This window comes from Macaca nemestrina, chromosome 17 (assembly GCF_043159975.1).
Source record: "Macaca nemestrina isolate mMacNem1 chromosome 17, mMacNem.hap1, whole genome shotgun sequence".
NCBI classification, from domain to species: Eukaryota; Metazoa; Chordata; class Mammalia; order Primates; family Cercopithecidae; genus Macaca; species Macaca nemestrina.
The window spans coordinates 33,985,255-34,012,798 of NC_092141.1; the positions used below are offsets into that span (position 1 = coordinate 33,985,255).

The 27,544-nt window shown below is 53.3% G+C and overlaps 1 protein-coding gene across 2 annotated transcripts in view; it reads right to left on the reverse strand.

Moving 5' to 3' along the window:
- Positions 1-127: 127 nt before the first annotated feature.
- LOC105476942 (nitric oxide synthase 2) overlaps positions 128-27,544 on the reverse strand; it is a 43,654-nt gene continuing 16,237 nt past the window's right edge. Inside the window, exons 6-27 of one of the 2 annotated variants that reach the window (XM_071082567.1) lie at positions 26,151-26,313; positions 25,268-25,359; positions 24,290-24,431; positions 24,022-24,161; positions 22,158-22,332; positions 21,966-22,067; positions 17,527-17,721; positions 16,469-16,551; positions 15,622-15,766; positions 14,233-14,337; positions 12,873-12,922; positions 12,309-12,483; positions 11,012-11,144; positions 9,813-9,891; positions 8,839-9,020; positions 7,285-7,448; positions 6,113-6,320; positions 4,452-4,539; positions 3,950-4,071; positions 3,369-3,517; positions 2,219-2,413; positions 128-701 (exon numbers count right to left, since the gene is read on the reverse strand). In XM_071082567.1, the coding sequence (XP_070938668.1) occupies positions 594-701; positions 2,219-2,413; positions 3,369-3,517; positions 3,950-4,071; positions 4,452-4,539; positions 6,113-6,320; positions 7,285-7,448; positions 8,839-9,020; positions 9,813-9,891; positions 11,012-11,144; positions 12,309-12,483; positions 12,873-12,922; positions 14,233-14,337; positions 15,622-15,766; positions 16,469-16,551; positions 17,527-17,721; positions 21,966-22,067; positions 22,158-22,332; positions 24,022-24,161; positions 24,290-24,431; positions 25,268-25,359; positions 26,151-26,313 (2,995 nt within the window). In that variant the 3' untranslated portion in view covers positions 128-593. The remainder of the gene's footprint in view (positions 702-2,218; positions 2,414-3,368; positions 3,518-3,949; positions 4,072-4,451; positions 4,540-6,112; positions 6,321-7,284; positions 7,449-8,838; positions 9,021-9,812; positions 9,892-11,011; positions 11,145-12,308; positions 12,484-12,872; positions 12,923-14,232; positions 14,338-15,621; positions 15,767-16,468; positions 16,552-17,526; positions 17,722-21,965; positions 22,068-22,157; positions 22,333-24,021; positions 24,162-24,289; positions 24,432-25,267; positions 25,360-26,150; positions 26,314-27,544) is intronic. The other variant, XM_071082568.1, reaches the window with a different exon arrangement.

A 27,544-nucleotide genomic window follows, 5' to 3' on the forward strand; every position in this document is an offset into this window, starting at 1 on the left:
ACCTGGCAGCCATTTCAGAGGAGCCATGGCCTGCCTGGGGTGTTCCTCTGTGGAGGATCTGTCCAGGCTGTGACACCCACCAGCTCCCCACTCTGAGGGGAGCTTTCCCTACAAAACACCCACACACATTAAAATAAAATGCAATTCATATAAATATCTCCATCAAGGAATCATACAGGGAAGGCCCAAGTGGCCATAGGGAGCAGACTGGGGTGTTAGTTTTTTAAATACCGAGGCATAAATAACTGTACACAAGGCAGTTATACACAGTGGCGCAACAGCACCTCCTGGTGGTCACATGAAGTGGTGCACTCAGCAACGGGTTCCATCTTTCACCCACTTGCCAGGCCTGGCATTGAAGATTTCGTCTCCAAGGGACCAGGGAGGCCCCAGCTTGAGAGAGGAGGCTCCGATCAATCCAGGGTGCTACTTGGTAGGAGGTCAAGTAAAGGGCTTGATGGGGAACGAAGTGAGGAAATAAGACTTGAGGCTGGGGGATATCACTTTTCTCCATCTCCCCAGGCCCTGTGACCTCAGAGCTGGCTCCACGGTTAAGTTCTGTGTCAGCAGCTTTAACCCCTCCTGTTGGGCCGTCAGAGGGCTGACATCTCCAGGCTCCTGGGCTGCGCTGCCGCCCCGTCCTTCTTCGCCTCGTAGGGAAATACAGCACCAAAGATATCTTCATGATAGCGCTTCTGGCTCTTTTAGGTGGAAACAGAGACCAACGTGTCAAGTCCAGGCTGGGATGAGCCCCCGGGGCTGCCCTGCTTCCCTCTCACGTGGACCTTCATGAGCCATCTGTCTTCCCAACTGTCATACTTAGATTGTGCTGGAATCTGGTTTAGAGCCTAACCCCGCTCAGCACTTGCTCTGGAGCCAGCCCTCTAACCATCTCCAAAGCTTTACTTGGCATTCCCATTCCCTGCCCAGCGCTCACCTCCCACCCAAGACGCTCCAGGAAGTGTGAGCTCTGAGATAAATATGTTTGGGAAACGCTACGTCCTTGCTTCGCTCCCAGCCTTGAAGGGTCCCAACGCACAGCAGCAGGTTGAAGCCCCCCAGAAGCCTTGTAGTAAAGCAACGTGCTTGCCTTGGCTTAACTAAGCCTGTCCCAGGCTATTCGACCTTGGAACTTTTTGATGCCAAATATCTACTGACCCATTCAACCCATTTGGGGAAATGCCTGTTATCTCCTCACTGTCCTTCCAACACGCCAGCTCAACTCCCACCCCCGGCCTTTGTACCTACTGCCCCCTCCAGAACAGCCCCGAGTGTTTCCTTCAGTGTCCACGGGGCTCCTCCTCGCTATCTCGGGTTTATTCTCAGACGCCGCCTTCCAGCTCTGCCTTCCCTGGCCGCCTATTTACAATTACACTCCCCAGCGTTTCCTGGGCTGTTTCCTGCTGTTTTTCTCTGAAGCATTACACCTCTTTCTTTTGGGTTTGTCAGCCCTAGTAGAATGTAAGGAATTTTTGCCTGATTCATTTACTGGTCTATCCCTAGCACATAGTAGATGCTCAATAAATGTTCAGTTGAACATATGAATGTGTCTTAGGGAGAGTATGGAAGGGACAGTCACAGGGTTTGGAATCAGAGGGAGGCAGACTGAACTCTAGGCTTTCATATTCACTGCTGTGGACCCCATAGGCCCCCTTCCCTCTGTAAAACAGGGTGCCTCCCTTGTAAAATCCTTGGCAGGACTGAATGAAATGTCACATGAGAATCCTTGGCAAGCACTTGGCCTGTGGAAACCCTTGATAAATATCACTATTATCTTCATCAGTGAAATGCAAGCCCTTGCTGCCGCGGGGATGAGGGTGAGCAGACGCCAGCCTGGGTGTGAATAAGAAGTGTGAGGTTCACACGAGGCTGACGGGGGCAGCCTTGCTCTCCCCTGTGTTCACAGCCTTGCTTTGGCCACACAGATACTTTCTGAAAGGGGGCTTGGAGAGAGGCCAAGGAGACTCTCCTGCCCCCATTCCACAAATGGCAAAATGGAACCCATTCACCCGACTTCCCAAAGCTGCGACCAGTCCGGGATGTGCAGCGGGGCCTTCTGACAGCCCACCCAGCTCAGATCTCAGCCACTGCTAAGATTCTCTTGGGATCCAGAACTTTTCTGGGCCTGACTCCCCTGGGTCTACCTGCCACCCCTGGTCCTGGCTCCAGTGGCCTGTGCCTTGGCCAACACCCTCAGCCCACACACCCATTACTATACCTTGAGCTGAAAGAAATAGTCCTCGATCTGCTCCTCACTCAAGTTCAGCTTGGCAGCCACCAGCTGCTTCAGGGTGTGGGCCACATCCCAGGCCATGCGCACATCCCCGCAAACATAGAGGTGGCCCGGCTCCTCGTGGAGCACACGGAGCACCTCGCTGGCCAGCTGCTGCCGCAGGATGTCCTGAACATAGACCTGAAACCAGAGGAAGTGGTGGGTCCAGTCCCCAGCTGCTGGGGACAAGGCTTGCAGACAGGCCTGCTGGCCTCAGGGAGGCGGGGAGAGGGCACTAAGGGCTGTGGAGTGAGTCCCCTCCCAGCCAGGACCTTGCACGGGGCCAGGCTCAGGATGAGGAGGAGCACAGATGCCCCGGGGGCTGGGCTGGGAGTAGAGAGATAAATGCTGGACACAGTCCTGCCCTCGAGGGGCTAACCATCCAGTGGGGCTCCCAGACTGTCTCTGGATTTGCCATGCTTCAAAGAGGCATCAATAAAGGCAGTCCCCCCGCCCAGGGCTCTGCCTACACCCCAGAAAAAGGAGCCTCTCAATGCAGACTGTCCATCAGGTCCCTGCAGGATGGGGATCCTGGGCTCCCCAGCTAGACGGTCCAGGAGTCAGTCGGACACTCTCTGCTCCGGCTCCACACAGGATGCACACTGGCCCCAGCACTGGGCACAGAGCACTGGACCCAAAAGGTGCCCTGGTGGGACAAGTGTGTGAAGGCCGAGAGTCTATTCTGACACCCCAGGCTCAGGGGGCAACGCAGCCTGGGGGCAGCAAAGACCCTCTGAGGGCTGTGATGGAAGCGTTGGCCGCCCTCCAGCCTTGCTGGGCTTGAGCGTAGCCAGCCTGCACCACCTCTCCCTGGGCAGTTGCGTGTCCCAGGGGACCTGCTGGGGACCTTCAGCAGGCTGAGCTGTGGGCTTAACCCGCGTGTGACCTAGGTTAGTCCCGAACCTCTCCAGGCCTGTCACTTCTTCTATATGAGAGGGCGTAACACCCTTCACAGCATCGCCCTGATGGTTGTGAACTACCCGCACTTCAGAGCTCAGGAGCTGAAGGCTCAGGGAGGCGAGGGGCCTGTGGGGACCCAGGGCTCACCCTGGAGCCTGTGTGTATAATGCTTCACCTGCTTCGAGGCTGCATTTACCTTGGGCTTGCCAGGCAGGCGAGAATAGGCTGTGTGCACCGCATGCAGCACCCCCTTCTGGGCCATCTCCAGCATCTCCTCCTGGTAGATGTGGTCCTCATCTGGGCGGCGGCACCCAAACACCAAGGTCATGCGGCCTCCCCGCACTCCTGCAGGAGTCCCGGGCTGTTGTTACCATGTCGGCCACCAGAGGGCGACACGGCGCCAAGTCCAACTGGAATTCTCATTTCACTCCCACTAGCTATTTAACAGCATTATCCCCACTTTACAGATGAGGAAACTGAGGCCCAAGACATTCAGATCACTCATCCATAGTCACTGAACTGAAAGTGCGGATGCAAAATTCCCTCGGCCCATCGGAGGTCAAAAGCAGGGACTTTTCAGTTACCTCCACTCCCAGGAGGGGGAGCCCCGGCTACGATGTGGGAGACATTCTAACCCACAGAGTCCCACACAGGGAGGCAAATTTGGGAGGCCTTCCCTCCAGAAAGGTCCGGGAGCCGTTTGTGGGGCTGCAGTTCTGCTTCTAGGCAGGCGCTGCCCGCTGGTGCCCCTCCCACCTGGGAAGCCTCCAGCCTTACCCTTGTGCTGGGAGTCATGGAGCCGCTGCTGCCAGAAACTGCGGAAGGGGGCGATGCCTGTGCCAGGCCCGACCAGGATGCAAGGATGGGAGGGGTCCTCGGGGAGGTGGAAGCCGCTGGCGCTGAAGAGGACAGGAGAAGACGGGCCAGCCCTCAGACACCCCAGGCCCACACACACACTGGGTGCCTGGGGAGCTGGGCCTGTGGGGGGCGGTCGTGAGGGGTTGGAGAGGACAAGCAGCTGCTATTTGATTTCCCACATCCTGCAGGCTGCTTCACCTCTGTCCAGCCACCAGCACCTCCCCCAGGTCCTTCTGAAAAAGGGCCAAGCTTACTGGACTCTGAAACCCACCTGTCACCACTGTCCCTGCTAGAGACAGCCACACCAGTGTGACCCCAGTGGGGGCTCCGAGCAGCACCTAAACCCCAGATCCCTCCCTTTCCTCCCGGAACCCCCAGGGGTCAGTGGTCCCACAGGGGACAGAGCGGAAGCGGTGCTTACTTTCGTATGAAGCAGGGCACTGGGTCTTGGGGCTTCAGGCTGTTGAGCCATGTGCTGCAGACGCCGTGGTGCAGGGGACCCTGGCCATCTGCAACGATAACACAAAGTGACCAACGTCCCCACTGCCCATGCGCAAACTGTACCAGCTGCTCCGCCCACACCACGGCCTCCTTGGACGCCCCCACTCAGGCACTCTCAGGACTCAATGAGCAGCTGTTTGTCCTCCTGGTTCTGAGCGCCACCCTCTGAGAGCGCAGAGCTGAGGAAGGTTGAAAGGGACTTAGAGAGGCTGCAAGCTGCTCCTTCTGCCAATGCGGAAACCGAGTCCCGGAGAGGAAAAGTGACTTGGACAAGGTCACTCAGGTCGTGGCGGAATCAGGTGGACAGCTCAGGTTCCCTGACTCCTACTCCAGTGCTCCTTCCAAAGACTTTCTCCAGGAACACCCCCAGCTCACCTCTGAGCTCCACTGACAGCAGCATGAAGTGACCCCTCGGGGTGGCCACTGCTGTGTGCGCTCATGAGCGTGGCCCTTGCTGGCAGCAACCCTGGGTGGTGGATGAGCTCTGCGCATTTCAGCCTGCTCTGGCGCCTCGCTTTCCTCCTCAGTGGCCCCTCCTGGGCTTGTAGAAACCCAGGAGGTCTCTCTGGGTTCTGTTCCCCTTACAGTGGCCCAGCACTTGAAGGAGGCCTCCCACCAACTGCAGAGGTCCCCCTGGTTTTCCTCGGGATTGAATATTGCTCTCAAAGTACATGTCGGCCTCTCCTCTCCTGGTCTGGGTGGGTGTTCTCTAGCAGGGCAGAGTCTCTGCCAAGGTTTTATAAACTGTGTTTTTGCTTCCTAGAGGACAGAGGGCTCGGAAGTGTGGACAGCTCCCAGCTTTGCCAACCCAGGCAACTCTCAGTTACAGAGGGCAGGGCAGGGGGCAGAGGCCGGTGGTGGAGCCGAGACCACCTGGATGAGATGTTGGCCTCCCCGTCAATGGCAGCATCACCAACCCTTCACTTCCCTCAGTGACCCTGACCTTTCCTTCTTGGCTTCTGCACAATGAAAATCATGTAATTATTTCTATGCCTATCTCTCCACTGCTGCCTCTAGATGCTCCCTGAGGGCAGGGCTGATGTCTGCTGTATTTCCCCACCCACCCCAGTGCCAGGCATGGGGAGGTGTGAAATAAACCATCACTAAATGAGCTCAGTGAGCAAATGAACAATCAATGCAGACTCCCCTGCATTCAGGATGCACAATCAGGAAGACTAAGAACCACTGGATTCTCACCAAGGGTTGGGTGCTCTCCACGTCTGATCTCATTAAATTGTTGCCAGAGTAGTGGGACAGTGGAGTGGTGGAGGACTTGGACTCAGCAGTTGGACTACCCAGGTCCGAATCTCAGCTCTCCACTTACTAACAGTGTGACTTTCTGTGCCACCTGTAAAATGCACACAGTGCCTACCCCACATGGTAACTGATCATATACACACAGAAGGCTTGGTTTAGTGCCTGGTTCCTAGAGATCTCTCCCACACGCCTCCTAATACTGTTAACAACTCTAGGCTGTGGGTGTTCCCTCCCTCCTTGAACTGATGAGGGAGCTGAATCCGAGTTGATGAACAGATGCCCAATAAGGAGTGGAGAGGGCCTGCTCCAGAGCCCTGGGCTCACCTTGGGTGTGGTACGTGACCACGGCCACAGTCAGGTGGATCTCCGTGGGCGTGTGATCCCGGGAGGAGCTGATGGAGTAGAACCTGGGCTTCAGAATGGGGAGCTGGGAGAGCAGGAAGCCGGCAGACACCCGCAGGGATGGGAACTCCTCCAGCATCTCCAGGAACGTGGGGCTGTTGGTGAACTTCCACTTGCTGTACTCTGAGGGCTGAAAGCCAAGGGTGATGTGAGTGACTCGGGGCGCCTGCCCCATTTTGGGGAAAAGGCTGACACAACCCAGTATTCATTCACTCACTCAACAAACAAGTCCATGTGCCAGGCACTGTCCAGGGTGCTGAGACTACCAAGCTTGAGAAGAAATAGTTCCTGTCCTGGAGGAACTCAGTCCAGTACATTTATCTAACTTGTGTTACCTCCACTCTCAGCAACTCATGGGCAGGGGTCAAATCTTTATTGTAATTTATTTGGGGCAAGGCTTTGGAACCAATCAGACCTGGGTTCAAATCTTGACTGGGTGTCCTGACTATGGAATCTCATCCCAATTACTTACCTTTTGTGAAACAAGGATAGCATTGCCTACCTGGTGGGGATGTTATGGGAATTAAACCAGAAAACATGTACCAAGCTAGTACATTGCAGCCACAAAATAATGGTGGTGGGGGTAGTTGGAATCGAGATAATTAGCTATAATGATGATGATAATAATGACAACCAGTGCCGTTTGCAGACTTGGAACCAGACAGTTGCAGGTGAGTTAATACATTCTCTCATTAACTTATTAATTCAGCTGTCCGTCTGTCACTCTGTCCATAATGCCCATTTATCCATTCATCCACACCATCCATCCCCCAATACATCTTAAATGACAACTTTATTCCAGTTTTGGGGAAAGCAAAGACAGATAACGATGGCTCCCCTTTCTAGCTAATATTCAAGGCAGTGCACTCTGGCTGCATCCTGCAGACACTTGGAAAAACTCAGTTCACTCAACACAACTGTGTCCCAGACATGGGCCAGCGGATGATGCCTGGCTTCCCACCAGCCTTTGACAGGTCTCACTTTGGGAAACTGGGTGGATCCCTCTTGGAAGTTAAAGACCAGCTCTGGGCTTTGGCTCCCCACATGCTGGGACCCCCCACATACCCCCACTGCCCACCAGCCCTGATCTTCACCTGGCACAGGGCCTCCAGCCTCTGTCTCTCAGTCGCTTCTGTGGCCACCTGGGCCAGCTTTTGGAGCAGCAGCTGGGTTGGGGGGGTGGTGATATCCAGGAAGTAGGTGAGGGCCTGGCTGAGCGAGCAGGGGGGCAGCCTCTTGTCAGTGACCCAGTAGCTGCCTGGACGGGGAAGGAAGGTGTCAGGATGGAAAAGAGGCCCCATTCGGGATTCTCAGAAGGTAGCGAGGCCCCCAGGCAGACACCCCCTGTTCTCCAGCTGCAGGGGAAAGGAGGCTCTGAAATCTTGGTTCCAAGAGCAAAAGACAGGAAGGAGGTGGCGCATAGAGAAAGGATTGCCAGGGAAGGCTGAACACCATCCCCCCAAGGGGCACTAAGTTGGCGTGGTCCTGATGAACTAACCATGTCCTTCCCTGGCCCAGACCTGAACTTTAGCAAGACACCCACTGGCGATCTACAGACTCACAATGAGTAAATCCACCAAAGACTAATGGATACCTCACAGGCCAGTTGTTCACTCAGAGAAAAGCCCATGACTGCAGTCCCCTGGGTGCTGTACCAAGAGGTGCTGGGTGAGCAGAAGATGAGCCCAAAGGGAAGTCCCGGGGGGCAGCATGCAGGGCAGTCACAGCACAGACTCTGGGGCCAGCAGACACGGGTTCAAACCCTGGCTCCCCACTTCCTAGGTGACTGAAGCCTCTGGGCCTTGGGTTCCCTCCGTGTGAAACAGATCTGATACCAAAACCTATCTTGCTGGGTTGGCATGAGCACTGAATCAAACTGTGCACATAATAGCTCGTGCTGTACCTGGCACACAGATGCTTTCTAAATATTAGGTAAAAATATGAGCATGACATTATCTCCTCTGGAACAGAGGCATAATGAACCACATCCATCACCCTACAGTCACAAGGACGTCTGTCTCGTTGTCCCCATGTCTCAGGTTCTCTCACTTTCTCCTGGACAGTGGGGAGCACCACCAGGCTCTGCCTCTCTGGTCCCACTTTCTTTTTTATTTTTTTGAGATGGAGTCTCTGTCACCCAGGCTGGAGTACAGTGGCAAGATCTCTGATCGCTGCAACCTCCACCTCCTGGCTTCAAGCAATTCTTGTGCCTCAGCCTCCCGAGTGACTGGGATTACAGGCATGAAGCACCATTTCTGGTTAATTACTTTTGTACTTTTAGTAGAGACAGGGTTTCATCATGTTGGCCAGGCTTGTCTCAGACTCCTGACCTCAAGTGATCCACCGGCCACGGCCTCCCAAAGTGCTGGGATTACAGGCGTGAGCCACCGTGCCCGGCTTATCCCACTTTCTCACTTTGGCCACTGCATTGCGGGGATGTTGTTATCACTGGGGAAACTAAGGCCAGGGCGCGATGCCTTATGGGCTAGGACTGTTTTCATAACTGCTTTCACATGAGCTTTGGCGGCCCACCCTCTCAGCAGGAAGGGCAGGGATGGCTGTCACCGGCAGGCCCAGGCCCAGCCCCTCAGCCAGGTGGGGTGGCCGGAGGATGCCAGGCAGCACTGGCTCTCTGGCCTGGGGCTCACCGCTCTCGTCCAGGGCCTCCAGGCGCACTGTCTGGTGGGGTGCGGGGCCGTCCACCACTCGCTCCAGGATGCCTTGGACCAGGGCGGGCTGGTTGCCTGGACAAACCCCGAGGTGCTCCCCCGGCAAGTAGTTCAGGCCTTGGCCGTCCTCACAGGAGAGTTCCACCAGGATGGTGGCACGGCTGGGGAAGGAAAATGAAGCCTCAGGTGACGTTGGAGGATTTCCTCCAGGGCTCCTGATGGGCGGGCCAGTTTCCCCAGGAAATGTGCCCTCCTTTCATTTTCCTGGCTGGTTCCACAAGCCTGGGCCACCACCCTGAGCTTGGGATGAGGGATTCCCACAGGCAGGGGTGCTCGAGAGGGCCCCGGGAGCTTCCCTTTGGGGAGGAGGGAGCCCACCCCTTCCCAGCAGCCCTCTGAGTCCCCCAAGGGCTTGGCCACAGCCTCTGCCTGGAGAAAGCATCCCCCTTGGAGACACGTGGACATCAGAAGAAACCTTTCCTTGTTGCCAGGACAAACCCTGTTCTTATTAGAACCAAGGCCAGTTTTCCTAATGCACGTGGGGAGGACCGCACAGATCAATGAAACCTGCAGATAATCCACAAGGCTCGTTTCCCAGAGCTGGGAAATTTCCTTCCCTGCCAACACTTTTCCTGAAAGTTCTTCAGAATGAGTCAAACAGTTTAAGTCTCTCTTGCACTCTCCTTTTAGTGAAAGAGTTCAATGAGGAAGGAGAGGAAGTGGACAGATGCTTAGTGTCCAACCTGGAAATGTGACCCGTGGTTAACCAAGAGTAGATGTAAAAGCACAGGTGGCCGCGGGTTACCAGGTGGGCCGGTCCTACTGACAGTGCGGCTGCTAATGCCAGCAGATGCTCCTCCCCTCTCCCTTCAAAGACTGATTTCTTCTGGCCTTTCATTCCTTAGAATCAAATTGACAGAGCATCACCCGAGAAGCCCTGCACTTTCCCTTACCTGGATGTCAGACTCTGTAGATTCTGCCGAGATTTGAGCCTCATGGTGAACACGTTCTTGGCGTGCACGTTGCTGAGGGCTGCGAAGGACACAGAGACAGTGAAATGGCAAAGTGGCTCTTGAGCATAGGTAGGGGAAGCCCCCAGGTGTCTGAGTCAGTGACACCTGGACACTACACTTGGGGCATGCTGCTGAGGTGGCCGTTGAGGGTTTTCTTTTTCTTCCTTTTATTCCACAAATAAAGATCCTTGGTCCAGGCCGGGCATGGTGGCTCATGTCTGCAATCCCAGCACTTTTGGAGTCCGAGGTGGGTGGATTACTGGAGGTCAGGAGTCTGAGACCAGACTGGCCAACATACTGAAACCAGGCATGGTGGTAGTTCCTGTAGTCCCAGCTACTAGGGAGGCTGAGGCATGAGAATCACTTGAACCCGGGAGGCGGAGGTTGCAATAAGTGGGAATCGCGCCACTGAACTCCAGCCTGGACGACAGACTGAGACTCCGTCCCCCAACGCCCCCCCGCAAAAAAAATCCTTGATCTGATACAGGGCAGCTTCTAGGTATTGCTTGGGAAATTCAATTTAGGAACCTAAAAACGAAAAGTCCCAGGACATCTCCATGGCTTGGGACCCACAGGAGAGCATCGCTGACATTGGGGATATCTGAAACGTAGAAACCTGCAGGACTATCTTAGTCAGGGCACAGGGCACAGCACCCCGGGGTGCAGAGCGGAGAGTTCACCACTACAGCCTGGAATCGCCTCTGCGACGCCTTCTTCACGACCCTTGGCTGCCTTTGCGGCTGGAAGGCAGGGGCTCAGACCCCAACATGGCCACAGGCTAGCAACGTGCTTCACCTCCCTGAACTGCAATTTCTCCTTCTGTGCCTTTCTCCCAGGAGGAGTGTCCAGGCTCACTTAGCCCATGTGGGCCAGGAGCCCCGCACAGTGCCCGGCACACAGTAGGCCCTCGGCAGATGCTGTCCCCTTCTCTCTCCACCACCCTCCTGGGGCTCCCTCCTGAAACAGCCTCCCTCAGCGCCTTGAGTCTTGCACCCTAACAGGCTCTTGCATGCAGTGACAGGGAGGCGCCCAGGCCAGCTGTCTCTGTTCAGAAGGAGACCCGGGGGTCTCCTTGACAGTGGGCTCAGGGCTCAGACCCCAACACAAACAAGCCCCGTGTGCTGCTGAGAAGCAGGTACCTTTGCTGAGGTCCAAAGGCTGTGAGTCCTGCACGAGCCTGTAGTGGTGTGGGTCCCAGGTCACACTGGAGGTGTAGAGCTTGGGGATCTGAATGTGCTGTTTGCCTCGGACATCAAACGTCTCACAGGCTGCCTGGAAGAAGGTGGAGCAGACTGGGGTTAACGGTCAGCAGCAGCAGCATCCGCACCACCGGGGCTACCACTTTTTAGGCCCTTACCATGGACCAAACACTGAGCCGTGGGCTTCATGTGAGTTCTAAGCACACTTACCTGATAGGGTGACAGCAAGGACTCAAAGAGGTGCCTGGGCTTGGCACATAGTAGCTATTGCTACTATAATAAATATTGCTTTGTTTTTGTTTTGAGACAGGGTCTCACTGTGTCACCCAGGCTGGAGTACAGTGGTGCCATCATAGCTCACTGAAGCCCCAACCTCTCTGGGCTCAAGCAATCCTCCCACCTCAGCCTTCCGAGTAGCTGACACCAATTATGCACAAGCAAGCCCAGTCAATTTTCTGTATTTTCAGTAGAGGCAGGTTTCACATGTTACCCAGGCTAGTTCTGAGCTCCTGGGCTCAAGCGATCTGCCCACCTCAGCCTCCTAAAGTGCTTGAATTACAGGCATGTGCCACTGTGCCCAGCCATTATGAATGCCAATATTGACATGATCTTGTATCCTCATGCCCACACTGGGAGAGGTCTGATTGTCCCCATGTTCCTGCTGTGGAACCACATGGAGGAGGCCCGGGCTTTGGAACCAAGCCTGCCCCGACGCACGCTGATAATCCTAAGCACCACCAGTGAGTGACACTCTGCATGACTGACGAGTTCCCTAAGTGACTAGGGCCAACCACCGCAATAAATAGCTACGGAGACACTGAGTGGATCCAAAGTGGTGGTGGAGAGATAAGGGGTCAGCATCTGCCGAGGGCCCACTGTGTGGTGCCTGTGCCCAGGCTCTCTATGGCTGTGAGACTGAAACAGACACAGAAGTTAAGAGGTGACCTAGGTAGTCAGTGGGGGAAAGCCCTTAAACTAGAAGCTCCCTAAGGGCAGGGGGTACCTGTGCCACCTGCTTCCCCAGAGTGGTGTGCACCAGGTGGAGCTCTTCTGGGGGGCTGAGGGAGAGCAGCAGTGACCTGCGCCCTCAGGTCAGTGGCCCTGGCCCATGTCTGGGAACACATCTACAGGACCACGGGCAGAGGTCATGGCACCTGGGATGTTCAGCACAGATGTCCTAGGCATGAATGCTCCCTGTCATGTCCCTGCTGTGGAGCAGCTCTGGCTGGGAACCGACCTTGAAGGTTTGCACGGCCCAGCTGCGGAAGGCGTCCTCCTGCCCACTGAGTTCGTCCCCTTCTCCCATAGGGGTGAGCTGAGAGGCCCCCAGGTGGGACAGCTTCTGATCGATGTCATGAGCAAAGGCGCAGAACCGAGGGTACATGCTGGAGCCAAGGCCAAACACGGCATACCTGCCCGAGAACACACACAGAGACTCATGCCCCATGCAAGCAGCACCTGGCACCCAGCACCCAGCACCAACAGCCTGGAGGGCCAGCCCCAGACTCTTCCCCTCTAGCTGGAGCATGGAGCTGGATCCCCTTCGGGTCCCCCTGACCCCAGAGCCTTGTCACCAACTCCCATGACCACCCCATGCTTGGCCTACAGACCTGTGAGAGGGACTTGGTTTCTGTGGTTTGACCCTTGACATACTGTGAGTACAGACCTTAGACCCAGGGTCCCTCTGTGCCTGGTCAGCTCTGAGACGACCCCCTGTGCACACCCAGTTCCATCTCCTGAACCCAGACTTTGGGTCCACAGGGCAGGGCTAGGAGGAGTAGAACGAGGGAAAAGGTTTTACCTGAATTTGTTAGTGAGCTCTTTCAGCATGAAGAGCGATTTCTTCAGTTTCTAGAAAGAGAGGGAACGACAGAGTTCTCAGGCCAGGATGAATAAAAACACTGTTTTTTCCTTTCTTCTGGAAACCTGGCCACAGCTGGCAGGAGAAGGTTCACAGCCCACAGTGGAAGTTGGTTTACGTGTGGGGCCATCTGGCCAAGGACCTGGTTGTCAGCTGACAAGTTTAGCTTGTCTCTCACTTCAGCTAAACTGTAGCAACTCGTGTGGGCCCTGCCCCTTGGTGGGAGACCCAGAACAGCCTGGCCTCCTCCCATCCAGCCCTGGCAGAGGGGGCCTGCCTTATAGCAGGGCATCTCCAGAGGGCCTCCTAATGGGCCGTGATTCTCTTCTGGTTTGGAACCTGGTAGAAGCAACAGCAATTGGTCCTATAGTCTCTGAAATCAGGCGGGCTCTCCAGGAACCCAAGACGATCCCAGGAGGTGTGTGACCCAGCAGAACTAGCGTCAAATCCCATGGTGAGTATTTACTCCCTTTTCATAATTTATTTTTTAGTTCTTCCCCTTCAATTACATTTTCTTTCTTCTGAGCACTGGAGAGACAGTCTCAAATTGGTGCTAATAGACCTTTAATACCTCTCTCATTGCCTGTCACTCTTTTTTAAAAACAAAGATAGCTGAGCATGTTGGCTCACACCTATAATCCCAGCACTTTGGGAGGTTGAGGTGGGCAGATCACCTGAGGTCGGGAGTTCAAGACCAGCCTGACCTACATGGAGAAACCCCATCTCTACTAAAAAAAAAAGAATACAAAATTAGCCGGGCGTGGTGGCGCGTGCCTGTAATCCCAGCTACTCGGGAGGCTGAGGCAGGAGAATCACTTGAACCAGGGAGGCAGAGGTTGCGGTGAGCCGAGATCGCGCCATTATACTCCACCCTGGGCAACAAGAGCAAAATTCCTTCTCAAAAAAAACCAAAAAAATAGAAACAAACAAACACAAAAAGAAAGAGTAGGATTTGGTTAGGAATAGTATCTAGCTAAAATTCATTAACTTCATTTTGTTTTCATTGAATTTATGTTTTGCTATTTTCCTTTTGTGAGAGTGATACAAGTTTCCTTTAAATATGAATTTTTAAATACGAACAGGTAGGCCATTCACAGAAATATATTAAATATATCATAGGAAAGGGGGCCCTCCCATATGGCAATAATTATGACAGAGGCCGGCAAATGACCTGATCCAGAGTGGCCTGAGCAGTGACACCCAAACGCCCTATATAGGACATGCTGCATCCCCTAGACCCTTTCCTGGGTCCTCCTGTGTGCGATCACCCCCTAGACCATCCAGACCTCAGGCCACCCACCTCTCCATTGCCAGGGCAGTCTCCATTGCCAAACGTACTGGTCACCACCAACAGCAGCCGCTCCTCCTCCAGGCAGCTCAGACTGTACTTATCCATGCAGACAACCTGGATGGACATCAACTCTCAGCTCCCAATAGGGCCCTCCCTACCCTGCCTAGACACCCTGGGCTTCCTCCCACACTGTCCCCAGTCTGCGGCTCCTGTGCTCATCTGTGCTCATCTGTCTCTCCCAGGGCCTGGCACAAGCGTGGCACAGAGGAGGTGAATGAACCGATTTGAACGCATCATCCGTGATTCTCCTTCCCAGCTCAAGCCCTGCGGCTAACCCATCGGCAAGCCCTGGAAGCTCTGTCTCCAAAACACTGCCTATCCTATGTCTAAACACCTCTCACCATGTCCACTGCTACTTGCACTTCTGTGTGTGTGGAAATATTTCCACAAAATTGGAATGAGCAGGTCACAGCGGCGCCTGGAGGCAATGGCCGGGGAAATGTGCCCTCGCCTTGTTATTCTATCCGGGCCCACCCAGCTGAGGATGGGGGACCTGCCACCACTCTCCTGGCAGTTCCGGACTCCTGGGAGCTGGCAGGTGAGGCTTAGACCCAAGAGGTGTTTTCAGCGACCTGGCTGACCTGGTCATCAGTCAGTTCCTCTTGGCTTAGGCCTCTACGTGGTACAGATCACAGTTCATGCCATCGTGGCATTACACTGGCCTGTGCCCTGTCCTCAGGGTCACATCCATCTCCCAGAAGCCGTGCGACCCTGGAAAACCCATCAACCTGTCTAACCATCAGGTTCCTCCTCTGTGCATTAACAATGACATTGACACCTGCTTTGCAGGGCGCTGGGAGGGTAGAGTGAGTTGTATACTGGAGAGCTCTCCGAGGGCAAGGCCTGGCCCTGAGTCACTCACTGTGAGATCCTCAAAGCCCAGAGCTGGCCTAGTATGGGGCCACCAATCCCTAAGAGTAGGATTTTATCTGTCAGTGCTGAAGGCAGGGGGTAGAGCTTAGACAGACCCTCTGTGGCCTTTTCTTGTTTATCTGCAGCTTACTCATCTCCCCCCTTTCACATGTAGCACTGCGTCCTGCAGAGCAGGTGTTCAGTGAGCCTGAATAAAGTTCAGCTAGAATAACTGATGTATATTGAGGCCTGGATTCACTGTGAAAGTGTTCCTCAAAATGTGTTCTCCAGAACACCATGAAAAACTCATCTGCTGTGTAAGTTTGGAAATCCCTGCACGCGTCTTTCCTTCTCTTGCAGATTTCTCATGCACATTAGCATATCCAAGGTTCTGAGACACCCAGGAGTGGGGAAATCGTTTTAACTTTTCCTAGACTCCCCTGCACACAAGCAGAAAAAACAACAGCCATCCCACTGAGCCGGTACCTTGGGGTTGAAGGCACAGCTAAACAAGGCCCCCAGGTCCCAGGCCAGCGCCTCTGATTTTCCTGTCTCTGTCGCAAAGAGGATAGTGACTCTGACTCGGGACGCCATCGTCTTGCGCATCAGCATACAGGCAAAGAGCACAGCTCTGTGGGGACAGATAGACAGGCAGGTGCTATGTGCTAAGTCAGCCTTCCAGAAGAAAATGGGGGACCAGGGGAATGGGACAGGACAGCGTTTAATGTGGGGCAGGTTAAGGGAAAAGCAAGATACGCTTCTCACCAGCCATGCACCATGACGACTCACCCTTTTCCTCCCCTCACCCACTACTACAGGCCCCTTTGGGAAAATGGAGGAGAGAGAAGGTTGGAACAATGGTAGCAGGGGACCCTTGGAGTTGGCGACTGGACCTCTGGGAGCCAAATTCCACGAAGAATATACATTCCCAGGCCAGGCACAGTGGCTCACATCTGTAATCCCAGCACTTTGGGAGGCTGAGACAGGAAGATCACTTGAGCCCAGGAGTTCGAGACCAACCTGGGCAACATTGTGAGACCCCATCTCTACAAAAAATAGACAAAATTAGTCAGGCGTGGGTTTGTACCTGTGGTCCCAGCTACTTGGGAGGCTCAGGTGGGAGGATCACTTGAGCTCAGGAAGCAGGGGCTGCAGTGAGCTGTGATGGCACCACTACACCCCAGTCTGGGTGACAGAGTGAGACCCTGTCTCAAAAACAAAAGCAAAAAGAATATCCATTCCCTGTGTTCCTTGTCCTTCAAGGACTGGAGGCGGAGGCTGACTAGAAGGAAGAGACACAGTTCACACATCACTACTGGTCACTGCCACTCACTTGACCAAGACTTTCAACGGAATCTCTCTTCTCTTGGGTCTCCGCTTCTCGTCCTGCCAGACATGGGTTTTCCAGGCCTCTACCTTCAGAAAAGAAAGGAGATGTGAGGGCAAGGCGGGGTCCTGACTTGGCTCAGCTTGCGGATGCTGGAGTGGTAGAGGACCCTTCGCACCCGTCATGAGCCTGGGAGAGAAGGCTGTCCTGCACCTCACCCCCGTCACTGAACCCCTGCAAGGGAGGGCTGTGGCTGCCTCTCCCCCAGTTGCCTCTCCACTGCCCAGCATGGAGCCTGCACATTGAGGGGGGCAGCTCACTCTTATTCTCATCAGTGTCCTCCTGGAAGGAACAAGCTGCGCTCCCTTTTTCTTTTAGCATCTTATCACCAGGCAGATGACATAATGTACAGTCCCAACTGAGACACCTTTGAGAGCAAGAGGAGCTGCTAGTACAACAGGCAAGAATCTAGGACATGCAGTCACCCTGCGTGTGAGGTCATGTAGATGCAGGAAGCTCTTCTTAAATCCTTTTTGGCACAAAATGAACTCGTCTCAATAGCTCATGGTTACTGAATGCATTCTGCGCTGGGCACTGGGCTGAGCTGTTCCATACACCAGCTTTGCAATCCGTACAACCCCCTGTCATGCAGTGAAGCCCATCCCTTTTAGAGATGAGAAGATCAGGGCTCAGAACGGTGAAAGGACCCACCCAAGACCCTATTGCTAGGAAGTGGCAGAATCAATAGTGTCTGACTCAGGAGCCAATCCCTTCAGCACTCTGCTGGGTGACTGTTGCCGGACCCTCCCGTGGAGGCAGGTGTAATGACAGACCCCCTCACCCGAGCCACAGGCCACTAGGGGTGCAGTGGAAGGCGCTTCCTTCAGTGCCACTCTCCGTGGAAATGCACAAAGGCTGCTCAGCATCCTTGAGTGAAGCCTGGAAAGCTTTAACAACATATCCCTACCTCCTCTTGTGCCCTGCATGTGTAACCATGAGGTGCACATACACACACACAGCCACACCTGAGCCCCCAGGACGGAGAGGAGAGGAAGGCCCCTCACCTGATAGTAGTAGAAAGGGGACAGGACGTAGTTCAGCATCTCCTGGTGAAACACGGGAGTGATGCTCCCAGACATGGGAGGGACCAGCCAAATCCAGTCTGCCGGGCAGCCCCCACGGGACCGGTATTCATTTTGCATGTACTTCATGAAGGATTCTGCAGCTGAGTGGTGGTCCATGATGGTCACGTTTTGCTTCTGTATCAGAAGGCAAGAAGGGGAGTGGCGATAAGGATGGGGGAATCGGGAGAGGGGCTGGTTGGCTGCAGGGCTCCCGGAGGGTGCCTGGGAAGGCCTGGCAATCTGTAATACGGGAGAGCAACTCCTCCTGGCCCTCTCCCCGCCTGCTGAAAATAAACACCCAAATGGTAGGTGCTTGTGGAGACTCTGAAGGAGCCCAAGGAAGCACATTAGCCAGGGTCAGCCCACAGGTCCCATGTCCCTTTGGGGGTAATATCCAGCCTCTCATGCCCACAGGTCTCCCCAGACTCCCAGCAGATGGCTCTATCTGGATCTGCATAACTCAAACCACAGCGCCTTTTGGCAGGTAAAGGAAATACCATCCCGGCCATTTATGGGTGGAGAGTTCTAAGAGTCACTTCCCTGGGGTTGTAGCCTCCTCAGCCAAGAAGGAGCCAGACCCCTCCGTGGGGAGGTCTGAAGCATTGGGAGAACTGTAGCGTATGGGAGACGAATCACTCACAGTCTGAAATTACAGGCTGTGGGGTCTGACCCCATGGAATGGTCCAGCGAGACAGCCACTGGCCTCTATGTCTGTGGCAACCCATTCGGTCAAGAGACATTTGTTTAACATAGTGGTTCAAACTCTGGCTTCTTATTTGAGCTATTAATTCTTTAATCTCCCTAAGCCTCAGTTTGCTCATCTGTAAAATGGGAATGATAAGAATTCCCATAATGGCCAGGTGCAGTGGCTCATGCCTATAATCCTAGTACTTTGGGAGGCCAAGGTGGGAGGATCACTTGAGCCCAGGAGTTTGAAATCAGCCTGGGAAACATGGTGAGGCCCCATCTCTATAAAAATTTTAAAATTAGTAGGCCAGGTGTGGTGGCTCATGCCTGTAATCCCAGCACTTTGGGAGGCCAAGGCAGGCAGATCGCCTGATGTCGGGAGTTTGAGACCAGTCTGACCAACATGGTGAAACCCCGTCTCCACTAAAAAATATAAAAATTAGCCAGGCATGGTGGCAGCATACACCCGTAATCCCAGCTACTCAGGAGGCTAAGGGAGGAGAATCGCTTGAACCCGGGAGGCGGAGGTTGCAGTGAGCCAAGATCGCACCATTACACTCCAGCCTGGGTGACAGAGCAAGACTCCGTCTTAAAAAAAAAAAAAAAAAAAAAAAAAAGATGAAAAATTTAAAAATGAGCCAGGTGTGGTGGCACATGCCAGTGTTCTCAGATATGGGGGAGGCTAATGTGGTAGGAACATTGCTTGAGCCCAGGAGGTCGAGGCTGTAGTGAGCCATGATCACGCCATTGCACTCCAGCCTGGGTGACAGAGCAAGACCTTGTCTCCAAAAAAAAGTTCCTACATCATGAGGTTGTTGAAAGGATGCAATAAGCTGAAATAAGCAAAGCATAGTAAGTGCTTAATAAATGTTAGCTGCTCTTGTAATTTCCATCTGCCAGGCACTGCATAAGGCATCAGTGTTATAGAAGGGAAAGACACAACCCCTTCTATGCATTATGGTCTAGTCTAACTGGGTGGGAAGCAGAGGAAAATCAGGCATTTTCACATGGCCTGACAGAAACTCTGATGGAGGCAGGCAAAGGTGCTGGGGAAGGGCAGAGGAGAGGGCACAATGCCAAACAGAGGCCCAGCGCGAGTTAGGGCATTTCGGGAGCGGCTCCTGAGAGGAGGGCAGTCTTGTGAGAGGTGTGCAAGTTAGTTGAGTGGAGCACTGCATGAGTCAAGGTAGGGAGGCATGAGGGGACCCAGCTGGTGTCAGGCCTGGGAAGTCCAGCCATGCCTTGTAAATTATATAGACATATATAAGTTCTATATGTATATATATAAGTCCGGCCACCACTCTTGTGGACGTGGGCTCTCATTCATTTATTCTTCCAAGTCACAGCAACTCCTGGGTGCCAGATCAGTTCTAAGCTCGGTGGTAGCTACGGGATGGGCGCAGTGGCTCACACCTGTAATCCTACCACTTGAAGGCAGAGATAGGTGGATCACTTGAGGTCAGGGGTTTGAGACCAGCCTGGCCAACATGGTGAAACCCTGTCTCTACTAAAATTACAAAAATTAGCGGGGCGTGGTGACACAATCCTGTAATTCCAGCTACTCGGGAGGCTGAGGCAGGAGAATTGCTTGAACCCAGGAGGTGGAGGTTGCAGTGAGCCGAGATCACACCATACACTGCAGCCTAGGCAACGGAGGGAGAGCTCATCTCAAAAAAAAAAAAAAAAAAAAAAAAAAAAACTCAGTGGTAGCCATGATCGTGATGACAACATAATAAATAGTAAGAAAATCATTGCTTACCAAGTGTTCCCTATGGGCCAGGCAGTGCAGCTAAACATTTTGTATGCATTTTTACTTAACTCCTACAATCCTCAGGTGAGGGAGGCACTATTATCCCCATTTTACAGAGAGGAAACAAGGGCCCATCTTTTGAAGTTTACCCTGAAGAAGGGTGGTGAGGAAGTCCTGGAGACACTCAGGCAGTGGAAGGACACAGTCAGCCACGGTCAGGAGACAGCAGAGGCTCACGGACTTTCTGGGACGTATCCACATCCTGCCAGCATCAGGGCTGGTGCTGGGAGTCCCCAGGAGTCAGGATGTGTGGTGCGAGGCCAGCCCTTCCCGAGACACCAAGGGGCTCTTCCTGTTCCATCTTCCCCTCCCCCATCAAGCACAGGCCTGATCTGCCTATGGGGTGACCCAGTCATGGGGAACAGTGTGTGCTCATCTGTACTCTGTTCACCACTCACATCCTTGGCCCAGTCTAGTGCCCAGCACCAGGCAAACCCTGAGCAAAACATTGCCGAATGAATGAATGACTGCCCAGTGGTGGGGTCTCCAGGGCATCTGTCAGCTTTATGGCAATGGTTGTGGCTTCTAAAGTAGTATCTTCCTACATCTCAGGCCTCCTTCCCACAGAGAAGAGAAGTGTTTCCATGGGTAAGAACAGCAGATGGGCCAGAGGGCTTAGCCCTACACATTAGCCCAGTGGCTGTGTGTGGGCTTAAGAGGAGGTGGAGGCTGTCACCCTCACACAGCAAGCAAGAGCAGCCACAGCTCATAGGTCCCCTCCCAGCGTCACTCATTCATGCACGCATCAGACCAGGACTGAAGACCCAGTTTATGCCAGGCGAGAATGTGGATGTGGCCCTCATCATTCATTCTTCCAAGACACATTATTTTAGCATCTACCATGTGCCAGACACTCTTCTAGGCTAGAGGTGCAGCAGCAAACAGAGAGACAAGGTCCCTGCCCCATAGCGCTTACATTCTAGTGGGGAAAACCAAACAATAAAGAAAGCCGGCCCGGTGCAGTAGCTTATGCCTACAATCCCAGAGCTTTGGAAGGCTGAGGCAGGCAGATCACTTGAGGCCAGGAGTTCAGAACCAACCTGGGCAACATGGAAAAACACCATCTCTACTAAAAATACAAAAATTAGGCAAGCGTGGTGTGCACCTGTAGTCCCAGCTACTTGGCAGGCTAAGGTGGGAGGATCACTTGAGCCCGGGAGGTCGAGGCTGCAGTGATCATGCCACTGCATTCCAGCCTGGGTGACCAAGTGAGATGATGTCCCAAAAAAAAAAAAAAAAAGGAAAAGTAAAAAAAGTCGACATCCTATATAATGCCAGGAACTGTATGAGGAAGTATTTTGAAGAAAAATAAAATGGTTAAAGGACTAACACAGAGAGACAGGTTGGCAGTGGGGCGAGGGTATCATTTTACATGGCATAGTCAGGGAGGCCTTTCTTTTTTTTTTTTTTTGAGTGGAGTCTCGCTCTGTCACCCAGCCAGGCTGAAGCAGCTGGGGGATGAGGAATGGCAATGAGATCTCTCCATAGTTTTGCTGTAGAAAGGAGCAGAAAGGTGAGGCAGTGGCTAGAGGGAGCCTGAGGTTTGGCAGGAGTTGCGTGTTAGCTATTCATTTATTTTTTGACATGGGGCTAGGAAAGCCTGTCTGTACACTGCTGGGAATGACTCAGCAGAGAGAGACACTGATGATACAGAGAGAGAAGAGGGAAATTTTCGGCAGTGAAGTCCTAGAGCGATTGAGAGAGCACAGAATTCAGTGCTCAAGTGCAGGGATTGAACAGTCTTGGGAGGTGAAGAGCTGCCTGTTGCTGGACCTCTAGAGTGAGCAAGGGGGCTGACTTACAAAGTAAGCATCACATAAGTCACTGGATCTGATGAGCTTCTAACCACAAAGTCTTCAGACTCACAAAACTCCAGACATACCTGGAAACTATGGAGCACAGCAATGTTGATCTCAACGACGGCCTGGTCTTTCCAGAGCGAGGCCAGCTTGTGCGTTTCCAAGCCCATTCTCCTGCCCACTTCCTACAGAGGCAGAGTGATAGCGGGGAGTCAGTCCCTGGAGCCACCCCCAGGCCCACACCTCCAGCTGGCCAGCTGGGCTGCTTGTGTTACCTCCAGGATGTTGTAGCGTTGGACGTCACAGAAGTCTCGGACTCCGATCTCTGTGCCCATGTACCAGCCATTGAAGGGGCACCCTGGGAACTCCAGGCCGCCCACCTCGAGCAGCATGTTGGCCACTGCAGGCAGGGCGTACCACTTTAGCTCCAGTTCCCGAAACCACTCATATCTGGCAAAAAGGCAGACACAATTTAACTGGGGCCTTCCTTTTTTTTTTTTTTTTTGAGACTTGGTCTTGCTCCATTGCTCATGCTGGAGTGCAGTGGCACAATCATAGCTCACTGCAGCCTTTAACTCCTGGGCTCAGACGATCCTCCTGCCTCAGCCTCCCAAGTAGCTAGGACTGCAGGCATGTGCCACCTTGCTCAGCTAATTTTTTTCTTTCTTTTTTTTTTTTTTGTAGAGTCTCACTATGTTGCCTAGGCTGGTCTTGAACTACTGGCCTCAAGCAATCTTCCTGCCTCAGCCTCCCAAAAGTGCTGGAATTACAGGTATGAACCACCATGAACCACCATGTCTGGTGCTGGGGGCTTCACTTTTGCACCTTTGCCCTCCCATTGACCCCCCACCTTCCCACCAAGAAAAAAGCTTCAGAAAGAGTCAAACAAGAAAACTCCTTTCCAAGAGTTGATTCTGAGTTAATCCCAGCCCGAGAGACGTATTGGACACACAGGGTGCCATTTATTAAATTATGCATTCATGCACTCATTCATTCATGCAAACCCATATTAAGCATCAAGTATGTGCCAGGCTCTGTGCTAAATGCTGAGAATGCAACACAATAGAGCAATTAAGGACACCAGTGTCAGAAAGCCGGGGTTCAACTTCTGCCTCACCACTGACTAGCAGTGTGACCTTGGGATGTTTTTAGCCTCTCTGAGCCTCAACATCCTCGTTATCAGAATAGAAATCATAGCATCAAATTCATGGAATTATTATAAAGCTAGTAATATCATTCACTTGTATATTCATTTATTCCACAAATATTTATAACTGAGCACCTACTATGTGCCAGGCACTCTGCTAGCTGTTGGGTATGCATTGTGAACAGAAAAGAAAAGATCTCCACTCTCAAGGAGCTTATAGTCTAATGTCTAGACTCTAGATTATAAATGGGTAAACAAATACATAAGGAATAAAAACAAGATGATGTGTTAGACTGAGGGTAAGGGGGCCCTCCTCTAGCTTGAGTGGTCAGAGAGTCTTCTCACGGGAGATGGCATTATAGGAAATGCCTTTTGACAAGAAGAAATGAGCCTAGAAAAATTCTGAGGAAAGGGCATGTCAGGCAAAGGGAACAGGGAGTACAAAGGCTGTGAGTTGGGACTGAATTCAGTTCATTCAATGGCCAGGAAGAAGAGCCCAGCCCAATGTCTGCGAGAGAGTAAATCTCAATACGCAGAGGTATTTTTGCAATTATGAGAACTGCCTAGAGCAGGGGCTGGGCCAGTGGGACTCTTGAAGTCACTGGAGCCCTATATGCCCCCGACAGGAGAGGGACAGCTAAGAGCATTGTCAGGAGGGCAGAAGAGGCCTGGGCTGCTCCTTTCCATAATCTCAACGCATTCCTCTCCTGCAGTCACTGCTTCCCAAGCTCCTGGGGCCGTGTGCATCTAAGCCTCTGCTTCCCCTCAGCATCAACAAATCATCCTGTCTGAGGCCCGAGGTGCCAGTGCAGACTGGCTGCAGAACGCAACAATGACAAAAGAGTCATTGAAAGCCAGCCCCCTGAGTGTCACCTGCTGCTGGCTGGGCTTTAGGGGAGGTATTCGGAGGGGCCTGAGGGCTGGAGCCTCACTTAGGAAAGAAGAGCTGTGTGTTGACTCACCCCTGCCCCCAGCACCCTCAGCCCACTTACTTGGGATGTTCCATGGCCACCTCAAGCACAAGGTCAGGTGGGATTTCGAAGAGCTCAGGGTCACGGCCGTCAGCCTGTAGGACCAGGGGGACCACATCGAAGCGGCCATACTTGGGCTTCCAGCCCAGGTCGATGCACAGCTGGGGAACAAGACAGGCCCGTGAGTCTGCAAGCCCGGACTGCGTGTCTCCTCTGGGCTCCACTCTGTCACTCGCTCACCACGGGGCTCCCTGCCCCCAGGGCCAGGGGCTGAGGCTGGGCTGGGTACCTGAGTGAATTCCACGTTGGCAGGATCCCCTCTGATGCTGCCATCTGGCATCTGGTAGCCCGCGTAGCGGATGAGCTGAGCATTCCACACCCGGAAGTCGTGCTTACCATCGCTCCGCTGGGGGAACACGGTGATGGCCGACCTTCCCGGGACAGGAACAGTGCTGTTTACCACCTGGCCCTGATGGGGGCCCAGCCATCCTGCACTGGCCCTACCTCCCCCTCCACCCTACCTGCTCTGCAGCCCCTGATCCCGAGCTGACTGAGCCAGCCTCCTGACATGCCCCTCCTCCTGCCCTCCCTCAAGACCCAGGGCCCACCCCCTCAAGGGGGCCTTCCCATCCATCAGGCAGGGTTAGCTGATTTGCCAGTCTTTCCTTCGCTGCCCTATGTCTCCTTCTTTGCAGTGGAGTTAGCTGGATGCCTGTCTAGTGCAGGTCGTAGGCTCATGGCAGCTGGAGCAGCATCTTAGGGTTCTAGTCACTCTGCCTCCTACCCCCCATACCCCACCTTCCTCCTGCTCCCCCAGCCTAGTCCTGTGTTGGGTTGCATTAGGTAGGCACTGAGTGCTTGCTGAACAAAAAGATGAATGAATGACTGAATGAGCTGTTCAGTCCTATTAGCTGTGATCTCATTGGTTGGGAGAGGAAGGTAACCTCTTAACATCCCAACCCTTCTAAAAAATGGGAGCCCCAACCCTGAATAGTGAAGCAGTTACTACTTAAAGATTCTCCATCCCCTCCAAATGGCTCCACGTCAGAAGGAAACCAAAGGCATGGGCTGCCGATGGGAGCTGAGCTCACAGGGGCTGGGCTCGCTACTGGAGGTCCCCGAAGAAGCCTGAGTCTTTCTCTTTTTCCTTTCTCTCTGGTTTCTCTTGGAGCTGGAGATGCCTCCCCTAGACCCAAGTGCTGCATCTTTTGGCTGAGATTCTCAGGCAAGGCAAGCCCCTCTGCAGCCCTGGGAAACGTGCACCGACCTGATGTTGCCATTGTTGGTGGAGTAACGCACGTGTCTGCAGATGTGTTCAAACATTTCCCGGGCGGTGGAACAGTTGCGGGCATCGAAGACCTACAACAGCCCATCCAGACCATGCCCATCAAAGACTGGGCAGACAGAGGCTTTGAGGCTGATCAGAAGTCACTGGGAACCAATGGAGCAGCCGAAACACTCAACACTCAAACACTCAACACCATGCAGAAGAGTGCAGCCTCCCATCTGCACCACCACTCCCATCTCATAGCTGCCCTCTAGGGGAACACAGGCAACTCCACTCAGATGATCCCAGCAAAGCCAGAATTCCAAGAAAACCTGGCTTGAAAGCACATGAATCGGGATTCCTACAGCCCCAGGCTAGGTCCTTTCCCACACCAGCACATATTACACAGCCAGAGTTGGTTTCACTGGCAGTTCTAATCGATTTCTCTGTCCAAGAGCTTTCAATATTATCCTGCAACAAATGATTCCCCAACAAAAAGATGGCCTAGGAGGCTAGGCTAAATAAAATGTTCTCTTGGAGCCAAGAATTCAAGCATTCGAGGAAAACAACACATCTTGCAGCACCACGGCCTCAAGAGTAATAAAAACAAGGTCGTGGTTTACTCTAATGATGGCATTTAGTCTCCTGAATTTAACACAATAGAGAACGGGCAGCTAGAAACTCTGGTGCTGAAACACGATTCAAGGCTTCTAGAGAGGGACTCTAGGTGCCCCATCTCAACATTTGGGAATGTGAGAGAGGGTCCAGGGCCGTGGCTTCAGTCCCAGGAGGCCTAGGCACAGCTCTGTGTGGCTGTTCCAAGCCATCTGCTCAGGGCCTGGCCGCCTCCAGCTCTCTCCTGCTCAGGTCTAAGGAAGTTCACCTGCAGGTTGGACCACTGGATCCTCCCAATGCAGCGTGGGGCATTGCGCCAGGCCTGCTTGGTGGCGAAGATGAGCTCATCTCCCGTCAGTTGGTAGGTTCCTGTTGTTTCTATCTCCTTTGTTACCGCTTCCACCCTGGCCAGATGTTCCTCTATTTTTGCCCTGGGGGACAGGAAGACAGAAGGAAGATCAACAATGAGATGGCCTTACATGGGGATTGATTCAATCCACAGAAGCAGGAACTGAAATAGGACACCAGAAGGGCAAGACGCCTCTCACCAGAGACAGCTCCCTCCAGGACTGGCTTTGGGGACCCCACACTTAGCCTAGAAGCACCCCACGCTTATTGCTCTGCTGTCCCCATCTTGAAATTCTTAATCATTTTAAAATAAAGAGCCCACATTTTCATTTTTACACTGAGTCCTATAAATGTTACTCAGCCAGTCCTGAGTCCATGGGAATGCTGCTCATTTTCAGGTGCTTTTTCTTTAATCATATTCATCTCAGTAAGGGGTGCAATCCTTCTCAGACACTTGCAAGCCTGGGAGGAGTGTCCCATCCAGCCATAGCAATGTCCTGCCTCTCCATTAGTTAGGAGAGTGCCCTCCTGCCTTGACATGGCTGAGAGAAGATGAGCCAGCCCCTCCGTGGCAGCTCCCGTGTACTGGGTACCCACATGAGCCAGGCACTGGGTGAAGCAACTCGCAGGCAGGGTCTCACTGAGTCTGGGAGGGAGATATTTTCGCATCTGTTTTATAGCCAAGGATCTCAAGGCTCTAGGAGGTTAAGTACCACGCCCAGGAACATAAGTACAGAAAAGAGCAAAGTCAGGACTCAGACCCAGGTCGCCCTGATGCCAAGCCCAGATTCTTAACTGTTGGCAATGTGACCCTCCACCTTCCACCCTAGCGGGGACGGTAAGCCCAAAGATGTTGAGGGCCTGCCCACCCTTTCTCAGGAGCCTGGTCAAGCCAGGACTGGGACCTGGCTATTGGAGCTCAGTCTGCAGGGTCCCAGGGCCTGGCCAGAAAAGAGCTGCCCACGTCATAGTCTCTCTAAACCATGGTGTTCCTCAGCCTCAGAATTGCTCATTCAGTCACTCCATATGCAATTCTAAACTTGCTTCTCTCCTCCCCTCCCAGACTTCAAAAATATCCCAAAGGGAGGGAGGGACTCAGTCAGAAAGGCTTTGAAACACACACACACACCACCAACAACAACAACCTTGAGATTTCCAATCAGCCCCAAAACCTTTGAAACAGTATCAAAACTATTTAAAGAATGAACTCCTGATTAAGGAGAGTGGGTAACTCCGAACAAAATGGCCTTTCTGTGGATGAAGAGTGTCTCGACAACTTTTCCTTGATTAGAGAAAAAAAGCACGAAGACAAAA